Source organism: Fundulus heteroclitus, chromosome 6 (assembly GCF_011125445.2).
Source record: "Fundulus heteroclitus isolate FHET01 chromosome 6, MU-UCD_Fhet_4.1, whole genome shotgun sequence".
Taxonomy (NCBI): domain Eukaryota; kingdom Metazoa; phylum Chordata; class Actinopteri; order Cyprinodontiformes; family Fundulidae; genus Fundulus; species Fundulus heteroclitus.
In genome coordinates, this window is record NC_046366.1 from 25,865,469 (window position 1) to 25,879,443 (window position 13,975).

At 42.3% G+C, this 13,975-nt stretch overlaps 1 protein-coding gene across 22 annotated transcripts in view; it reads right to left on the bottom strand.

Annotated features, from left to right (window-relative positions):
* LOC105931007 (protein tyrosine phosphatase receptor type F) overlaps positions 1 to 13,975 on the bottom strand; it is a 280,629-nt gene that overhangs the window by 100,397 nt on the left and 166,257 nt on the right. For 11 of the 22 annotated variants that reach the window (XM_036138431.1, XM_036138434.1, XM_036138435.1 and 8 more), the window contains 3 exons: positions 9,797 to 9,808; positions 4,197 to 4,466; positions 833 to 1,414 (listed from right to left, as the gene is read on the bottom strand). In XM_036138431.1, the coding sequence (XP_035994324.1) occupies positions 833 to 1,414; positions 4,197 to 4,466; positions 9,797 to 9,808 (864 nt within the window). The remainder of the gene's footprint in view (positions 1 to 832; positions 1,415 to 4,196; positions 4,467 to 9,796; positions 9,809 to 13,975) is intronic. The other 11 variants (XM_036138432.1, XM_021319996.2, XM_036138441.1 and 8 more) reach the window with 1 other exon arrangement.

A 13,975-nucleotide genomic window follows, 5' to 3' on the forward strand; every position in this document is an offset into this window, starting at 1 on the left:
TCTTATTTTAAGTGCAGGATGTCTAATTATCTTATTTTAAGGGTCAAAATGCTCATTCCATTGGCAGATAATCTTATTTACCTGCTCAAATCAAGCATAAACACAATAACTTTAAGAACATTTTACTTATTTTTAGATCCATTTTTGCAGTGCAACACCAGTTTCCCTCAGCTAGTCAAATAAAGGCCACTAGTGACACATAATGAAATAAAGAAGCTATGCTCTCCTTTAGCCAGAGCACCTTCTTCTTCTGTTGTCTTAAACCCTTACAGAACTACAAAAGGGCTACTTATTGCATTCGTTTAATAATTCAACAATCTCTAAATTTTTAAGATTTGTTTTGTGTGTCACTGTTAAGTATCTTAAGAGTCTTCCACCTGAGCTGTAGATCTCTGGAGCTCCTCCAGAGTCAACATTAAACCTCTTGGGCGTTTCTCCTTTCCGGGCCTGTCAGTCTAAGTGGACGTTATGTTTACAGTTGTGCTTCTGAATGGTGGCCTGAACAGGGTTTAAATGTTCAGAGCTCAGAATACTGTCTCTCAACCTCACCCTGTTGTTAAATGATGAAAACCCAATGAAGTACAATGCAGTTTTAAAGTGGACTATGACCATATACAAAATATTTTATGAGGTAGGGTAATGTAGTAGGAAAGATCAAGTTGAATGTCTCTGTTGAGTGGTTCACTGACTGCGTCTCAAACGCATAAACGCGTTTCTAAGCTGTTACGCAAACGCAGCCAGATAAAATGCCTCCCACCAACAATGCGTTCCTGGTGTCGACACGCACCAAGAGCCTCAGAGCCTCAGAGCCGCAGAGTGACTGGATGCTCACCTCCCTGCTGCGTCTTGACTTGCAGGATGTCAGAGGGAGGTCCGTCGCCCACGGAGGTGAAGCCCAGCACCCTGAGGCTGTAGGTGATGTCGGGCGTCAGCCCCGAGATGGTTGTCAGGCTGCTGTCGTCCGTGTTGTGTTTCTGCCAGGCGCTGAGCGGGTCCATCATGTTGGAGCTGTAGTACACCCGGTAACCTCTTATCTGTCCGTTGGGCTCCTCGGGAGGCTCCCACTGCACCAGCATGGTGCTGGCGCTCAGCATGCGGGCCTGAACGTGGAGGGGCGGCGAGGAGGGCGCCTGCTCGCCGGTGCGCGTCTCCACGGGGTCGCTGGGCGGCCCGCGGCCGATGTTGTTCACGGCCATGACGCGGAACTCGTACTCGGAGTACGGACTGAGTCCGCCGATGCTGTAGCGCGTGGTTGCCACGCCCTCCACCTCCTGGAAGCCGTTGTCCGAGGTTTTGGCCCGGTATTGGATCATGTAGTAGGAAACGGGCTCCGGGTTTCCAGAATCCCACGTGAGCGTCACACTGGTGGCGGTGGTTTCTGTCACCGTGAGGGAGGTGGGCGGCTTTGGTAAGGCTGAGGAAGGAGAAGCAAATCATTAGCTCTGACATTTTTACAAACGTAGAAAAATACATGACTGCACCTATATACATTACAATACATGTATTGTGTTCTGTGTCCATAATGCAGACGACTCTTCCTGTGGCTCTACGGTTCCCCAGGAGTGAATGCTGCTTGTCGGGACTTTGAAGCAATGAACTGGTTTCCTTATATAGGACATTTTTGACCAATCTGTATAATATGATTGAACTTGACTTTGTAAGGTGCCTTGAGATGACATGTTTCATGATATGGCGCTATATAAATACAATTTAATTGAAAATTGAATTAATGACTCTAGAAACAGCAAAGTCATGAAAAAAAATTAGCTTTAGGAGTTTTTGTGACTTTTCACAACATATGACACATATAGTTCAAGCAAAAGTCTTTTGTTTTTTGGTGTTTCCTTCTCAAAAAGAACCTTCCCCTGTCATGTTTTTCCATATTAATGGTAAAAAATGTTCCCTAGAAGAAAACGAATGTATTCCTTTTAGGATGTTTGATGTTTTTCTTTGTTATAAATACTAAAATCAAAATGAAAAAAAAAATTCTTAGAAGATATTTCTAAAACATGGCCCTAAATCGATTGTTCTAGCCGAACTGAGGGCAAAAACACAAAACAAATCCAAAACAACAACGTCTGGATGTAAAGCTTTCTGACCCACTGTGTAGTTATTTCACTGCTGTTTGGGAATCTGGGCAAAAATAAATATCCTCTATTTTATAACCTATAACTCTTGGCATTGTGACGACTTGGACATAAAGACTGAAGTATCCTAAAATAGACTAGACATTAGTAGCTGTACATTATAAAAAAGGCAGTTTTGATGATTTGTTTGGCATTATAACCAGAGCTAGCTTAAGAAGCACTGCTCAGTTTTAACTTGAATTTTAAGCTGTCTAGAGTGCAACAAATTTGTAGAGTAGTGATTCTTAATTTTTTTTTTTAAATCAAGGTGTGTTGAGGTAAATACAAGCTAAGATGTGAGTCCTTTCAGCTGCTTCCTTCTTCAGGGGCCGCACAGCAGGTCAACTTGCACACAGACTTGGTTTTTATACTAGATTCCCTTCTAGATGCAATCAGGATTTAAACTCCCACCCCCCATAAGACGCAGACTGAAATATTTAAACATTTTGGTCTTTTAGGAAAGGGAACTAGAAAGAAAAGCATCTGGCAACCAAACATTTTTGCACTATTGAAAACAAATTTTTTCATCCTTTTTCAGACCTGGAAGAGGATAATAAAGCTAATTACAAACTTTTCCGGACTGCATATTAATAATGGACATTTTTCAGTTAAATCCAGTAAAAATTATACCTCTGACAATTTTGATAAAACAGCTCTAAAGAGCAGACAAACAGAGCTCATTACAGCTCATGTCACACTAACCAGACTGAGCTGATTGTCTGTAAGCCAACCCCTATAATACTGTCAGCAGCAATTAACCCAAAATTGAACAGCAACGGTCAGGTGAAGTCACCATTTTGTTTAATAAACAGCCTGACGACGGCTGACAATACAAGAAGATTGCGAGAGTGGTTCCGGTTGTTGCAGATGCAAGCCAAACGGAGGGTCCGTGTCGAAGCCTCCTTGGGGAAACAGGTCTGTATTGCGGTGGTCCCTCTAATGACTGTGACATTTTGTGTATCGATCAGCTTGAGTGGAAAGCCAGATCAATACGGACAAATACTGATACCAGAGGCCGTGATAGGTAGACGACACCTCCTTAAAGTCAGGTACACACTGGGCTATGGAAGCGGGCGGAGAGAAAAATACAAGCCATAGAGATCAATTTATTGACCAGGATACTCCAAACTCTTGATTTCTGTTTTTATCTCTAACTGCAAAATGTGTTAAATTAGTTTCATAGGGCAAGTGAAGGTGCTTTAATTAGCTTTAAAACCTGTTTTAGGGTATACAGAGCCTTGCAAATGTATTAACACACTTTTGAGCACTTTAATGCGTTTTATTGGAGATTTTAAGTGATAGATCAACACAAAGTTTAACATTTTTAAACGCAGAATAGTTTTTAAAGTTCCATCTGAACTATTTTGTAGCTTTGGCTGTATGTTTGGGGTCGTTGTCCAACTGGAAGGCGATCCATCCGTCCCGAGTCTCAAGTCTTTCTGTCTCTGCGGCACTGCCCTGTCTCCATCCTCTCTGTACTTCCTGGAGACAATCCTACCCCACAGCATGATGCTGCCACCACCATGTTGTACAGAGTTTCAGTGCTTTGCATGTTGCACCCTGCAGTTTCCCAACAGATGTATGGTACATTTTAGTCCTCTCAGAATGATGCTGCCTCCACGGTGTCTCTGTCAGTTCAGGGGAAGGGCCATGTCTCAGTAGGTTTGCAGTTGTGTAACAATCCTTCAATTATCAGGTGGTGAATTGAACAGCGCTCTAAAAACTTTGGGATGTTGTTTTATGACTGAACTTGTTCAGTCTACTTGTTCACGAAATTTAGCCCTGACATTTGTTGGTCTTTATAAAACCTTTTCTTCCCCAAAGTTCTCCAACGACTCTCTGAGGACTCTTTTAGCCAACTAGGTGCCTCCTGAAGGCCACTGGTAGGACTGGATTTCATTCAGGGGTAAAGGAGAGAAGAACTGGTCAAATTCACAACGATCCACTGCTTTGTGTTGGTCTATCACAAAATCTCAATGAAATACAACAAAGGTTTTATTTGTAGCATGACAAAAAAAGGGTTAGTGACATCGACGTTGAACTCATCACTTAAAGAAACCTGGACCTCACCTTTGACGGTGACCTGTGCCGTGGCTTCAATCATGCCCAGTGAAGAGATGGCCACGCACGTGTAGTTGGCTGACTCCCGGATGTTGGTGACCTCCAGCACGTTGCGGCCCATCGGCATCTCCTCCTCTTTGGTCAGCTCCTCCTGACCCAGGGTCCACTTGACGTAGGGCATGGGGGAGCCCACCGCCACGCAGGTCAGGTTGACGCTGCCGCCCGGCATCACCTCTTGGTTGGTGGGTGGAATCGAGAATCTGGGTGGGACCCTTCGCACTGAGAGGATCGAGTCAAGAAGAAAAGGAAGTGAGTGTTAGGGATATGCGAGGTGAATACAGTCCTTTCCTGTGTGAACTCGTGGATTCTCTTTCCCCATGCAACATCGCAAAGGGGGAAAAAAAAAAGCTATCTCAGAGACTAATAGAAAGGAGGAGCTGATCGCTTTTGTCCAAATGTGCAGGCGAGCACAATGGGAATAAAAGGATTTTCACAAAATGGCTCTGGATATTCACAAGAAATCTTTCAGAGGGCGTTTTTTTTTCTTTTTTTTTATCCCCTGCCCCACAAAAAAAAAAGAGAATATTACCAAAAATAGTCCAGTTTTGCAGGAGACTATGTCCGGACCTCCTTTGTCAAAGTTTCAAACAGTAGTGAGAGTTGCATCATTGAGGGACCCTGTGGAGATGCCATTGTTTGATTTCTCCTCCCTCTCTCTGTATCTCCGGCTCCTTCAGCTCTCTCCCTCTGTCTTTTTCCTCACTCTTTGTGCAGTTCTGATATGCAGATAGGCTGACATTAAAAAGAGGTTCCCATGGAGACAAGAAGGGCCCGTTGACGTCGCTTGGGACAAGGCAAAGACCAATTCAGAGGGTCTGCAGGGTACTGAAAAGCTAGCCCGGGATAAACAGGCAGCCGCCATTTACATATGACTTTCTGTCTCCATGAAGATGCAAACCAAAAGTCTCTCACATTTACACATTTTAGATCTCTTTCTGGCAACTTTTAGCGAGAAAGTTGTCTGTTTGGCTCTGCAGGAGAAAACTGACAACACTGTGTGAACATCCATTAGTGTCACACCTGTTCAATTTATGACATGTTCCTGTAGCGTGCACTCGATCTAAGAGTTAGAGGCTCTAAATTCCTTACCCTCGACTATGAGGAAAGTGAAGCTTCGCCAAACATTTAGCTTCCCGCTGAGAACCCATTATTTCTATTCCAGTTCTGCTGGTCATATGTTTCCAAAACACTAACAGCAAACTAAAAAAGTACTCTCCCTGCAGAATTCACACTGCTTGTCTCCCCTAATGCACTACAGCATCTCTGTGTCTCTCAGAAAAAAAAAAAAAAAAAACTCTCGACTGTAATTGCTCTTATGCTCGGATCTACATGAAAATGGATTTTCAAATATGAGTCTCCCTCCAGCCTCCACCCACCCCGTCGAAACCCTTCACCCCCCACCCCCCCCTCCCGGATCTAATTTGAACCGGAACGTCGTTACAGCCGTGCTTGTTATTCCCCTCATTATGTGGTGAAATGGAAAAACACAAAAGCACCTTTTGAGATTCCAGTCAGGGAAAAAGGCTGGTTCTCTGGACCGCACGGTAATAAGTGGAGGGTGGAAACCAGGTTCACATTCACCAGAATTTTCCCATAATAATTGAGGTTCTGCGTGCAGACTTTCTGCTGTTTTAATCAACAGATTCACGTGGGATGAAACTACTTGGCTCGGCATCAAAAAATAATTAATATTCCAAGTTCGAGCTGCAGAACAGTTTGGCGGTTTTTGCTTTGGAATTTGGCCTTGTGAGTTTCTGTCAGACGGTTTCCAACAGCAGACATGGCCAGAGTTGGGTAAGAATTTTTCCTCTACATCAAATAAAGTTTTGAAAAAGGGGTTTCATGAGGAATGGATGAAAAATGACATTACTCATTCAGACAGTTGTGTAAACCGATAAAAAAAAAAATACATGAAAACAACAGTTGATTTCTTCATTAACAGACTGGATAGTTCTGTTGAATGCATGGAAGCAGGACAGGGTTGTTAGTCAAAACTATAGCATGCATGGGAGCAGGAGGGAGGTCCGGGATAGAACTAGAGATGCACTGAAAAATCACCAGGCTGTGTTTTCGTTTTCTCGGCCCTGACAGGATTGGAAAACCTCAGAAGTCCTATATTTTTCCCATCTGTGAATGCACCATACCTGGACGCCATCTGGCTGTGGTAAAAGTAAAACGCTTCTGTGGTGACGCTGTGTTCAGTCTATCTCTGTGACTAGCTTTTTAAAAGGAGAATGTGTTTTGTAAAACGTGAAGAAATGCTTGGGTTAACTCAGGCTGCAAGACAGCGAGAGAGAGCAAGACTTTAATATGTAACAGGAAGGCTGTAGCTGTCATACTTTTAAGCTTTCAGTCTCTTTAATGGGATATAATCTCTCAAATTGAGATCTCAGACCCTATGTACAGACATCGTGGCTTCAGCAACTTTAGCAAGTATAACCATGATATTTCTATAATATGCTAAAGACTGTGTAATACATTAAGATTTTTACATTAATTTTTAAAACTGTACTATTCTGCTTTACAGTGACTATAACACACACTGTGACGCTGTCTTTGCACCAAATACAATTAATTAACAACAGGTTGCGGCAGGAACGTAAGGAAATGTATATTTGGAATGCCGCTCTTTCATCTCAGCTTATAGTTCTTCGGCAGATCAAACCAAGCTAAAACCAAAGTGGGCCACAAAATCTGATCAGTGCATCTCTAGATAGGAAAGTAAGTGAGAGTACACTATGGGTAAGAGGAAAGAGCAGACATTTTTGTTCAAATTTCATTTCTAATTGACTAAAGGACTTCCAGTTTGACTACTGAGGCACCTTCACTGAGCACTTTGAAATTCATCTTGAAAGCCACGTGTGCTTTTCACAATACTGTTTCTTTTTTTAAGTGCTGCTTATTCTCAGAACAAGCAGAAGGATGTAGGCCAAATATGAAACCATACATCCATTAAGCTCAAAGCAGCAGTTGTTCTGTCGCGATCCCACAGACTTAAGAGTACTATGAGCAGTCAGTCAATGGGGGCTTGTGTATATTGAACACTTAATGTTGTGAATAATTCATGGTGAGCGGTTAAGTTTGGAGAGGTGCTGTGGAACAAAATGACTAGAGGGCAGGTAATTGTTATCGATTCCCCCGGAGCCTCTCTCCTGTCGAGAGCGGCTCGGAGAGATGGGCTCCGGGACTCTATCAAAACCACAAAATAAGCCCTGTCTCCACTCTGCCTGCCTGCTTGCTGGATACCTATAAATTTAACTGCCCTGACAAAGTGCCCAAGGATAGCAGAACCTGTCCAGTCAATCAATACCTGGCACAAACTGGCACAGAGTCAGCAGGCTCCAAGTCTTCCTGGCAGCAGCGTCCCTGGGCAGCCATGATGGCTGATCATCCCCTTGTCAGCACTCTGGCAGCTCATTCTTAAATATTCTACAGGTCAGCTGTTTGTGAGGAAGAAATGTGCAAATGGTACAAAAGGAGGAAAAAAAAAAAATTCCTACGAATCCCCTGTGCCTTGAAAAAAGTGAGTGGTATTGACTGCAAGGAGTGCATCATGAAGCAGAGATCATAAAACCACCAATAATTATGCCGCAAGATCTCGTCACTCCAGTCGTTTACGCAATACTAAAATACCACATTATTTAAAATCAAAGAGAAGTCTATCTTGCGAAGCACTAAATTCGACAAGTCAAATGACTTGGGGAGTAAGATTTATTGCATGACCCAGATATAAAATGATTTTGAAGTTATTAACTGTTACGTTTTTTTTTTTTTTTTTTTTAAGTTGAGTCAACACCTGCCTTTTTAAGATTATCTATCTGGCAACATTTTGGGTGCCCAATTGAAAAAAGAAATAAAAGATAAAACACAAACAATTTGTGACCTTGGTGAAAATTATGCAACTGGCAAACCGCAAACCACACTAAAAGTTAGCTCTATTTTAGCCTTTTTTGTCTCAACGTCTAAAATAACTGTCTGCAGCCATTTACAACAACTCATTGAAGAAACCCCTGCAACAAGAGTTACGCCAGCATTTAATTTCCCTTTGGAATTAATAAAGTATTTTTGAATTTAATTGAATTTTGACTCATCAAACTTAAACTGGAAAACGCAATTTTCTGTTCCATTGTGGATTAGAGTCCATTGATAAATTGGGGTGTAAAAGATCTTCCTATTTTTTAGATACTAAAACGTCTGTCTTTGAGTTGAGTCAGCAACAATTTTAAATCACAGTTAACTGGCAGGGCTATGTAAAAAGCAAACACACAAAAAAGTGAAGAAATAAAATTGTGAAAGATTCACATCCACGATAAGAACGGTTTGTAAGAAACATGAGAATACAATAACTTGCTAATTGTCATCCACCACTGGTAAAGTTAGCCTCTTTTCGGCCATATCTGTTAGACTACAGACTTATTTCAAAGTTTTCTAATGGGCCAGAAGTGAATAGTTTTACTATAAAACTAAAATTCTTTAGGGGGACCATGCTGCATTGCATTGTTTAATAGACCTTAATCTGCACTCGTTATACACACTTGATGCATCCTTCTAATTCAACTTTGAACAGAGATTCTTTAAAACATAATTTGACTTCATAAAACCTTGTGAAAAGAGGCATTTTCACGTGTAATGATCAACTTAAAATTAAATGGGCACAAAAAGATGAATATACAGATTAGTCTAAGCTTAAATAAGCTTTTGTACACTGATTAGAGAATCTTTAAAACATAGTTTGTGATTTGTGTAGCCCTTCTTAACACAAGAAAACTGGGCATTTTTATTTTTTACTAAAATATCACTACTAATAAATCAATTCTGGTGAACAGCATAGTGTGAAATGGATGCATCACTACACCTATACCAGTAAATCACAGAAAGACTAGAAGATGTTTTTTTTTTTTTCTCTTTTCATTAGTCGATAATGTGACCACGACATCCTTCAGTCTCCCGGTGAAAGCTGCCCACGCTGGTAAAACAGACATAATCCCCGGAGAAAGGCTTTGTCAGCTCCAACACCCATGTCCCTCAGTGGGAGAGCCGGGGTGTTGCTGCCTAAATACCTGACAAATCCGGTTGCCACCTGAATACCCAAGTAATCCATCACACACCTCTGATGGCCCTACACAGGCGGATGGAAAGTCTGACGGTGAAAGCTGCTGTGGCTGTTGGTGGATGCAGTTAACAGGAACAATACGGGTGCGTTGAGGAAGAATGCTAATACAACGGAGATCTAATAATGACTTAAGCTAACTGCTCGGGGACTCCTTTATATGTTTTGGCAAGACTAATTGAAACACAGTTAGGAGGAGTGGCAGTGGAAAGCATGCAGGAGCTGTTCAGGGACCCATGCAAATACGTAGACAACAGCGCACAATTAGACTGCTGAGGATTAGGGAGAGCTATTAATAATAAATTCATCTCTAGGGGAAAAGGATATCTGTTTTCACCACAGGAGGTAGGAAGGGAGGGAGGGAGGGAGGGAGGGGGACCTTTCTCTGAAAAATCTGCACTAAACGGGGAGGAGGTGACAGAAAGTGAAAATGACCAACCTTCGCGCTGATCTGTTTGCAGGTGAAGTGATTTGATGAAGGTGACCGATGGAATGAAAGAGATACAAAGTGAAACAGACAGGTGTTTTTGAAGACACAGAGGAGGTTAGTGACATGGCACGGAGAGGCAAAGATACGGCGACTTGCGAGAGTATTCACACCCGGTAAAACGCTTCACACTTTGTCACGTCACAACCACAAACCTCTACGTATTTTTATCGGGGTCTTATGTGATAAACTCACACAATACTGCGCAGTTGTGAAGTGGAAGGAAAAGAATTTGGTTTCCAATCTATTTATTTATTTATATTTTTTACAAAAAAATCAAATAATATAGAGAACAATTGTATTTATCCCTAAAGAAATGCAACGCAAAAAACTGCCTTCAAAAGTTAATCTGCATGTAATTTAATATCAATATAAATACAGCTATTCTGTGAAGGCCTCAGAAGTTTGTTAGAGAAAAAGATAAGCAACATACAGCATAATGCTGCCAAGGAAATGTTTATTTTGTCGGTTCAGAAGATACAACGCGTTAGCTTTCTGCCAAAAACACTATTTCTGTTCCCTCTTCCACATGTTTCCCATGTCTGTTTTTTAAGGGAATCCAAGTAAATGGTACTGAATATAAATGCATACCATACTTATATTTTCCTTATATTTTATTTATCTTCCACTTCATAACTATGCACTAAATTGTGAAGAGTCCTCAATGAACCCCACCGATGTTTAAGGTTGTAACGTCACAAAATGGGCACAAGTTTAGGGGTATCCACACTCTCGCAAGGTTGTGTTCAGCATCAAGGAGAGAAATTAAATCTTTTAGAGTAAACCCAACTTTCTTTATCTTATTTGGGTAAAGGTTTTAGAAATGGACATCATGTCATACAGTAGTTCTAGTAATCATGACCCTTCATTCAATCCCCCTTCAAAGTACAGTCTTCTTCTAATTGTCAATGAGTTAAACTAATTCCTGTGTTTTATTTTCTTTATGACTACATGTTGATGTCAGGGTTGCTAAATATGCTCTTATTCTTAATCCCCCCCCCCATAAATCTGACCTATATTGATCGTACTCAAAGTTCCCCTCCTTGACGCACAGACACACACACACATGAAACAGCATGGAGATATTTTGGTGAGGGGAAAAAAAAAAAAAAAAAAGAAACCCAGCTGCAGCACTTTATCCTCGGTGACATATTGACATGTCACATGGATATATGAAAGAGTGCCAGCAGACAGAAGCTGACATCCCTCCTCCGTTGTGGGATAAACGCTTGACAAATGAGCGCTCAAGCACGATCACAGCGCGCTGTGTGCTTCAGCCCACGTTGATGGAGTCCTCCCTTTTTAGAGGAGGGTCACAGAGAGCGGCCCGCAGCTGCACACCTTCAAACACGGTCACGGTCCTTAATGGATAACGAGGGGAAGAGACATACTGTAAATTGATACAAAGACAACGGGGGAAAACAATCCACGAGCAGACGCTTCGTCCTCAAACGGCACCCCCACCCGCCCGACACCGCCGCTGTCTCCTTCAGCTTTACTCCTCCCACAAGCTAATATGAGGACATCACTCTCTGGTGGCTCTAAAATGTCAAGACAAGGGTGGTGACGATGGTGCAGGCACTGTGTTTGTGTACCCGCAGAAAGAAATCAGATCAGGGTGGTGGCAGAGAGCAGAGGAACAACCTGACAGGTGTGTGTGTGTGTGTGTGTGTGTGTGTGTGTGTGTGGTTCTGTGTTACTCCTTCATTACATGGCATCCTAAAAGAAAGCTCAACATTTTGTGTGTTTTTTTGTTCTCTCTCTCAAGATGATCAATTATTATTCCACGCAGGGAGGATGGGATTTTCAGAAAGGGCGTCGCATTTAATCAGTTGATTGATTCGTACCATTTACACAAACATTACAAAAATAAGGTTAATGTAAAAACAGATAAATTAAGCGTTAATTTGCTTCATGTTTTTACATCAAAGTTTTCTAGATAAAAAGATAAATTACCTGTCAAGCCATTAGGTAAATGACAAATACAGCGCCTTGCAAAAAGCACAGAGTTTTCCCCCAGTTTGACATGTTACAATCACAAGCCTCAATGCATTTCAGGATTTTATAAGAAAGACCAACACGGAAGAAGCTTAGCGTGGCTGTGAGCATAAAGGAAAAGGTTTCATGGTTCTCAACACTTCCTTCTACCCTGGAAAATCAATCTCAACCATTAAAAAAAATGCAGTGGTGGCAGCATCATCCTATGAGGGGAGCATTTGTAAACGTGGTGAATGTTTCGGCCAGCGTGGAAATTACTCCAAGTGGCTGGAAACTAGCACTGCACTTCACCCAGGACATTCCTAACATGAAGCTTAGTGGTGGCAGGAATACTTTTCTTAAGCAGAGACAGGAAAACTTGTTAGAGACCAGAGAGGACTTGAGACTGGGTCAAGTCTGACTTTCTGGTAGGACAAAGACCCTGAACACTAACTCATGTTTTAGATTTGGTCTAGTCAAAGTCCTAGCTTTAATCCAATATAGAATCTGCAGCATTCTTTTTTTTATTAAAGTATCTTCATAACAACTCTCTCAAGTTTCCCCCGTCTCCGCTAAAGAAAAGCCTCTTTAAAGCAAGATGCTGGCCCCACCATGTTTTACAATGAGTTCAGGGTAAAGTTTCAGTGCACTCTATGTACTAATTGTACAACTGACCTTTATTTCAGGGTATCAGAGTTTTCAATGTCGCAAACCATGTATCCTTTATCTTCCACCTTAAAATGATCAACAACTTTGTGTAAAATCCCAACAAAATGCATTGAAGTGTGTGTTTGTATTAAACATGAAAAAAAAAAACACAAAAAAAAAACAGTTCATCCGGGATGAATACTTTTGTAAAGAATTGCAAGACAACCACATAGTTAACAGATGTTATCTGCATCAAAGTTAATGACTTAGTGGCTCAGTGTAAAAAAAAAAAAAGACCCAAACAAAAACAACAGGAGAGGAAGACAGGCGTGTCAAAGGCCACCGGTCTTAAGTCGCTCTTGTTTTAGACCCAATCTAGCAGCAGAGTGATTGCGCAGCCCCCGGGTCTCATCTCCCCCCCCCCCCCCACTCCAGCGCCGGTAACAAAGACGGAGCGAAAACACGGCTGCAGCCTTTGTTCTCCATTCCAGTCGAGAACACGTCTAAAAGGTTACGCTTGGTTTGATTTCTATCTCTCCTCTCCCCTCTGGTGTGGTGAGGCTGGCGGAAAAAAGTCGGGTATTAGGGCCAGTGGGTTGACAGCTACCTGGGTGGTGTTACGGAGCAGAAGGGCCCCCAGGCCCCGCTGGCGCCACGCCACACAACTACTGTAATTACCTTTGAGGGTGGGGGGGGGGGGGGGGGAGGCCGGTGTCTGCACCTGTGACAGACATGCGCTGATTAATAGACGAGACCTTACATCCCTTCCTCGCCTTCGCCGCCTGCCTGACTACCTTCTACGTCTGTTTACATGAAAGACGTGAACTTTTTAGTGATGTTTAATCTGCAGATGTGATCCCTCTCCAACCTCGTCGCCAGATCTCACCTTTCATTCAAAGGGTAACGTTAAACCAAGCACTTTTACTGCTTGCCAGCTCATAAGAGATAATAAAATGAAACTAAAATGATTTCTCCTGTTTTTCCAGGGTATGTGGGACACAGTTAACGGTAATTTACTTACTTTATCTTGATTAAAGAGGGGGGGAAAAAAAGCACAATAGACTTACTCATCCATAAAACAGGCCGCACGCTCCAGTACTGTACGCTTTTAATGAAATTATAAAATGATAGCCAAGCGTGTCCCTTTCTTACCGTGACACTTTCACACACTAACAACTGGAGCAGCTATTGTGTTTCCCCGTACATCAGCCATGCCGGTGTTATCCACAGTGGCTGACCTCAACCACTCGCTTCCCCTATAGCAGCCTTTTTTTCCCCCGCATGGGTCCAATCCTGCCCCTGCATTAGTCTGCTCACGGAGACGTTACAGCACAAACAAACTGTGGAAACCCAAGACCCTTCGTCCTCGTCTTTAGAAGCGCCGGGGAGTTTGTGCGGAGGGGGAATAATGGCCCCTTTCGATACAGTCGATATAAAAAAAAGAAAGGAAGGCCCGGTGTCGGTGCCAGCAGAGGAAACGATTTCAATGCAGCTGTTTTCTCGGGG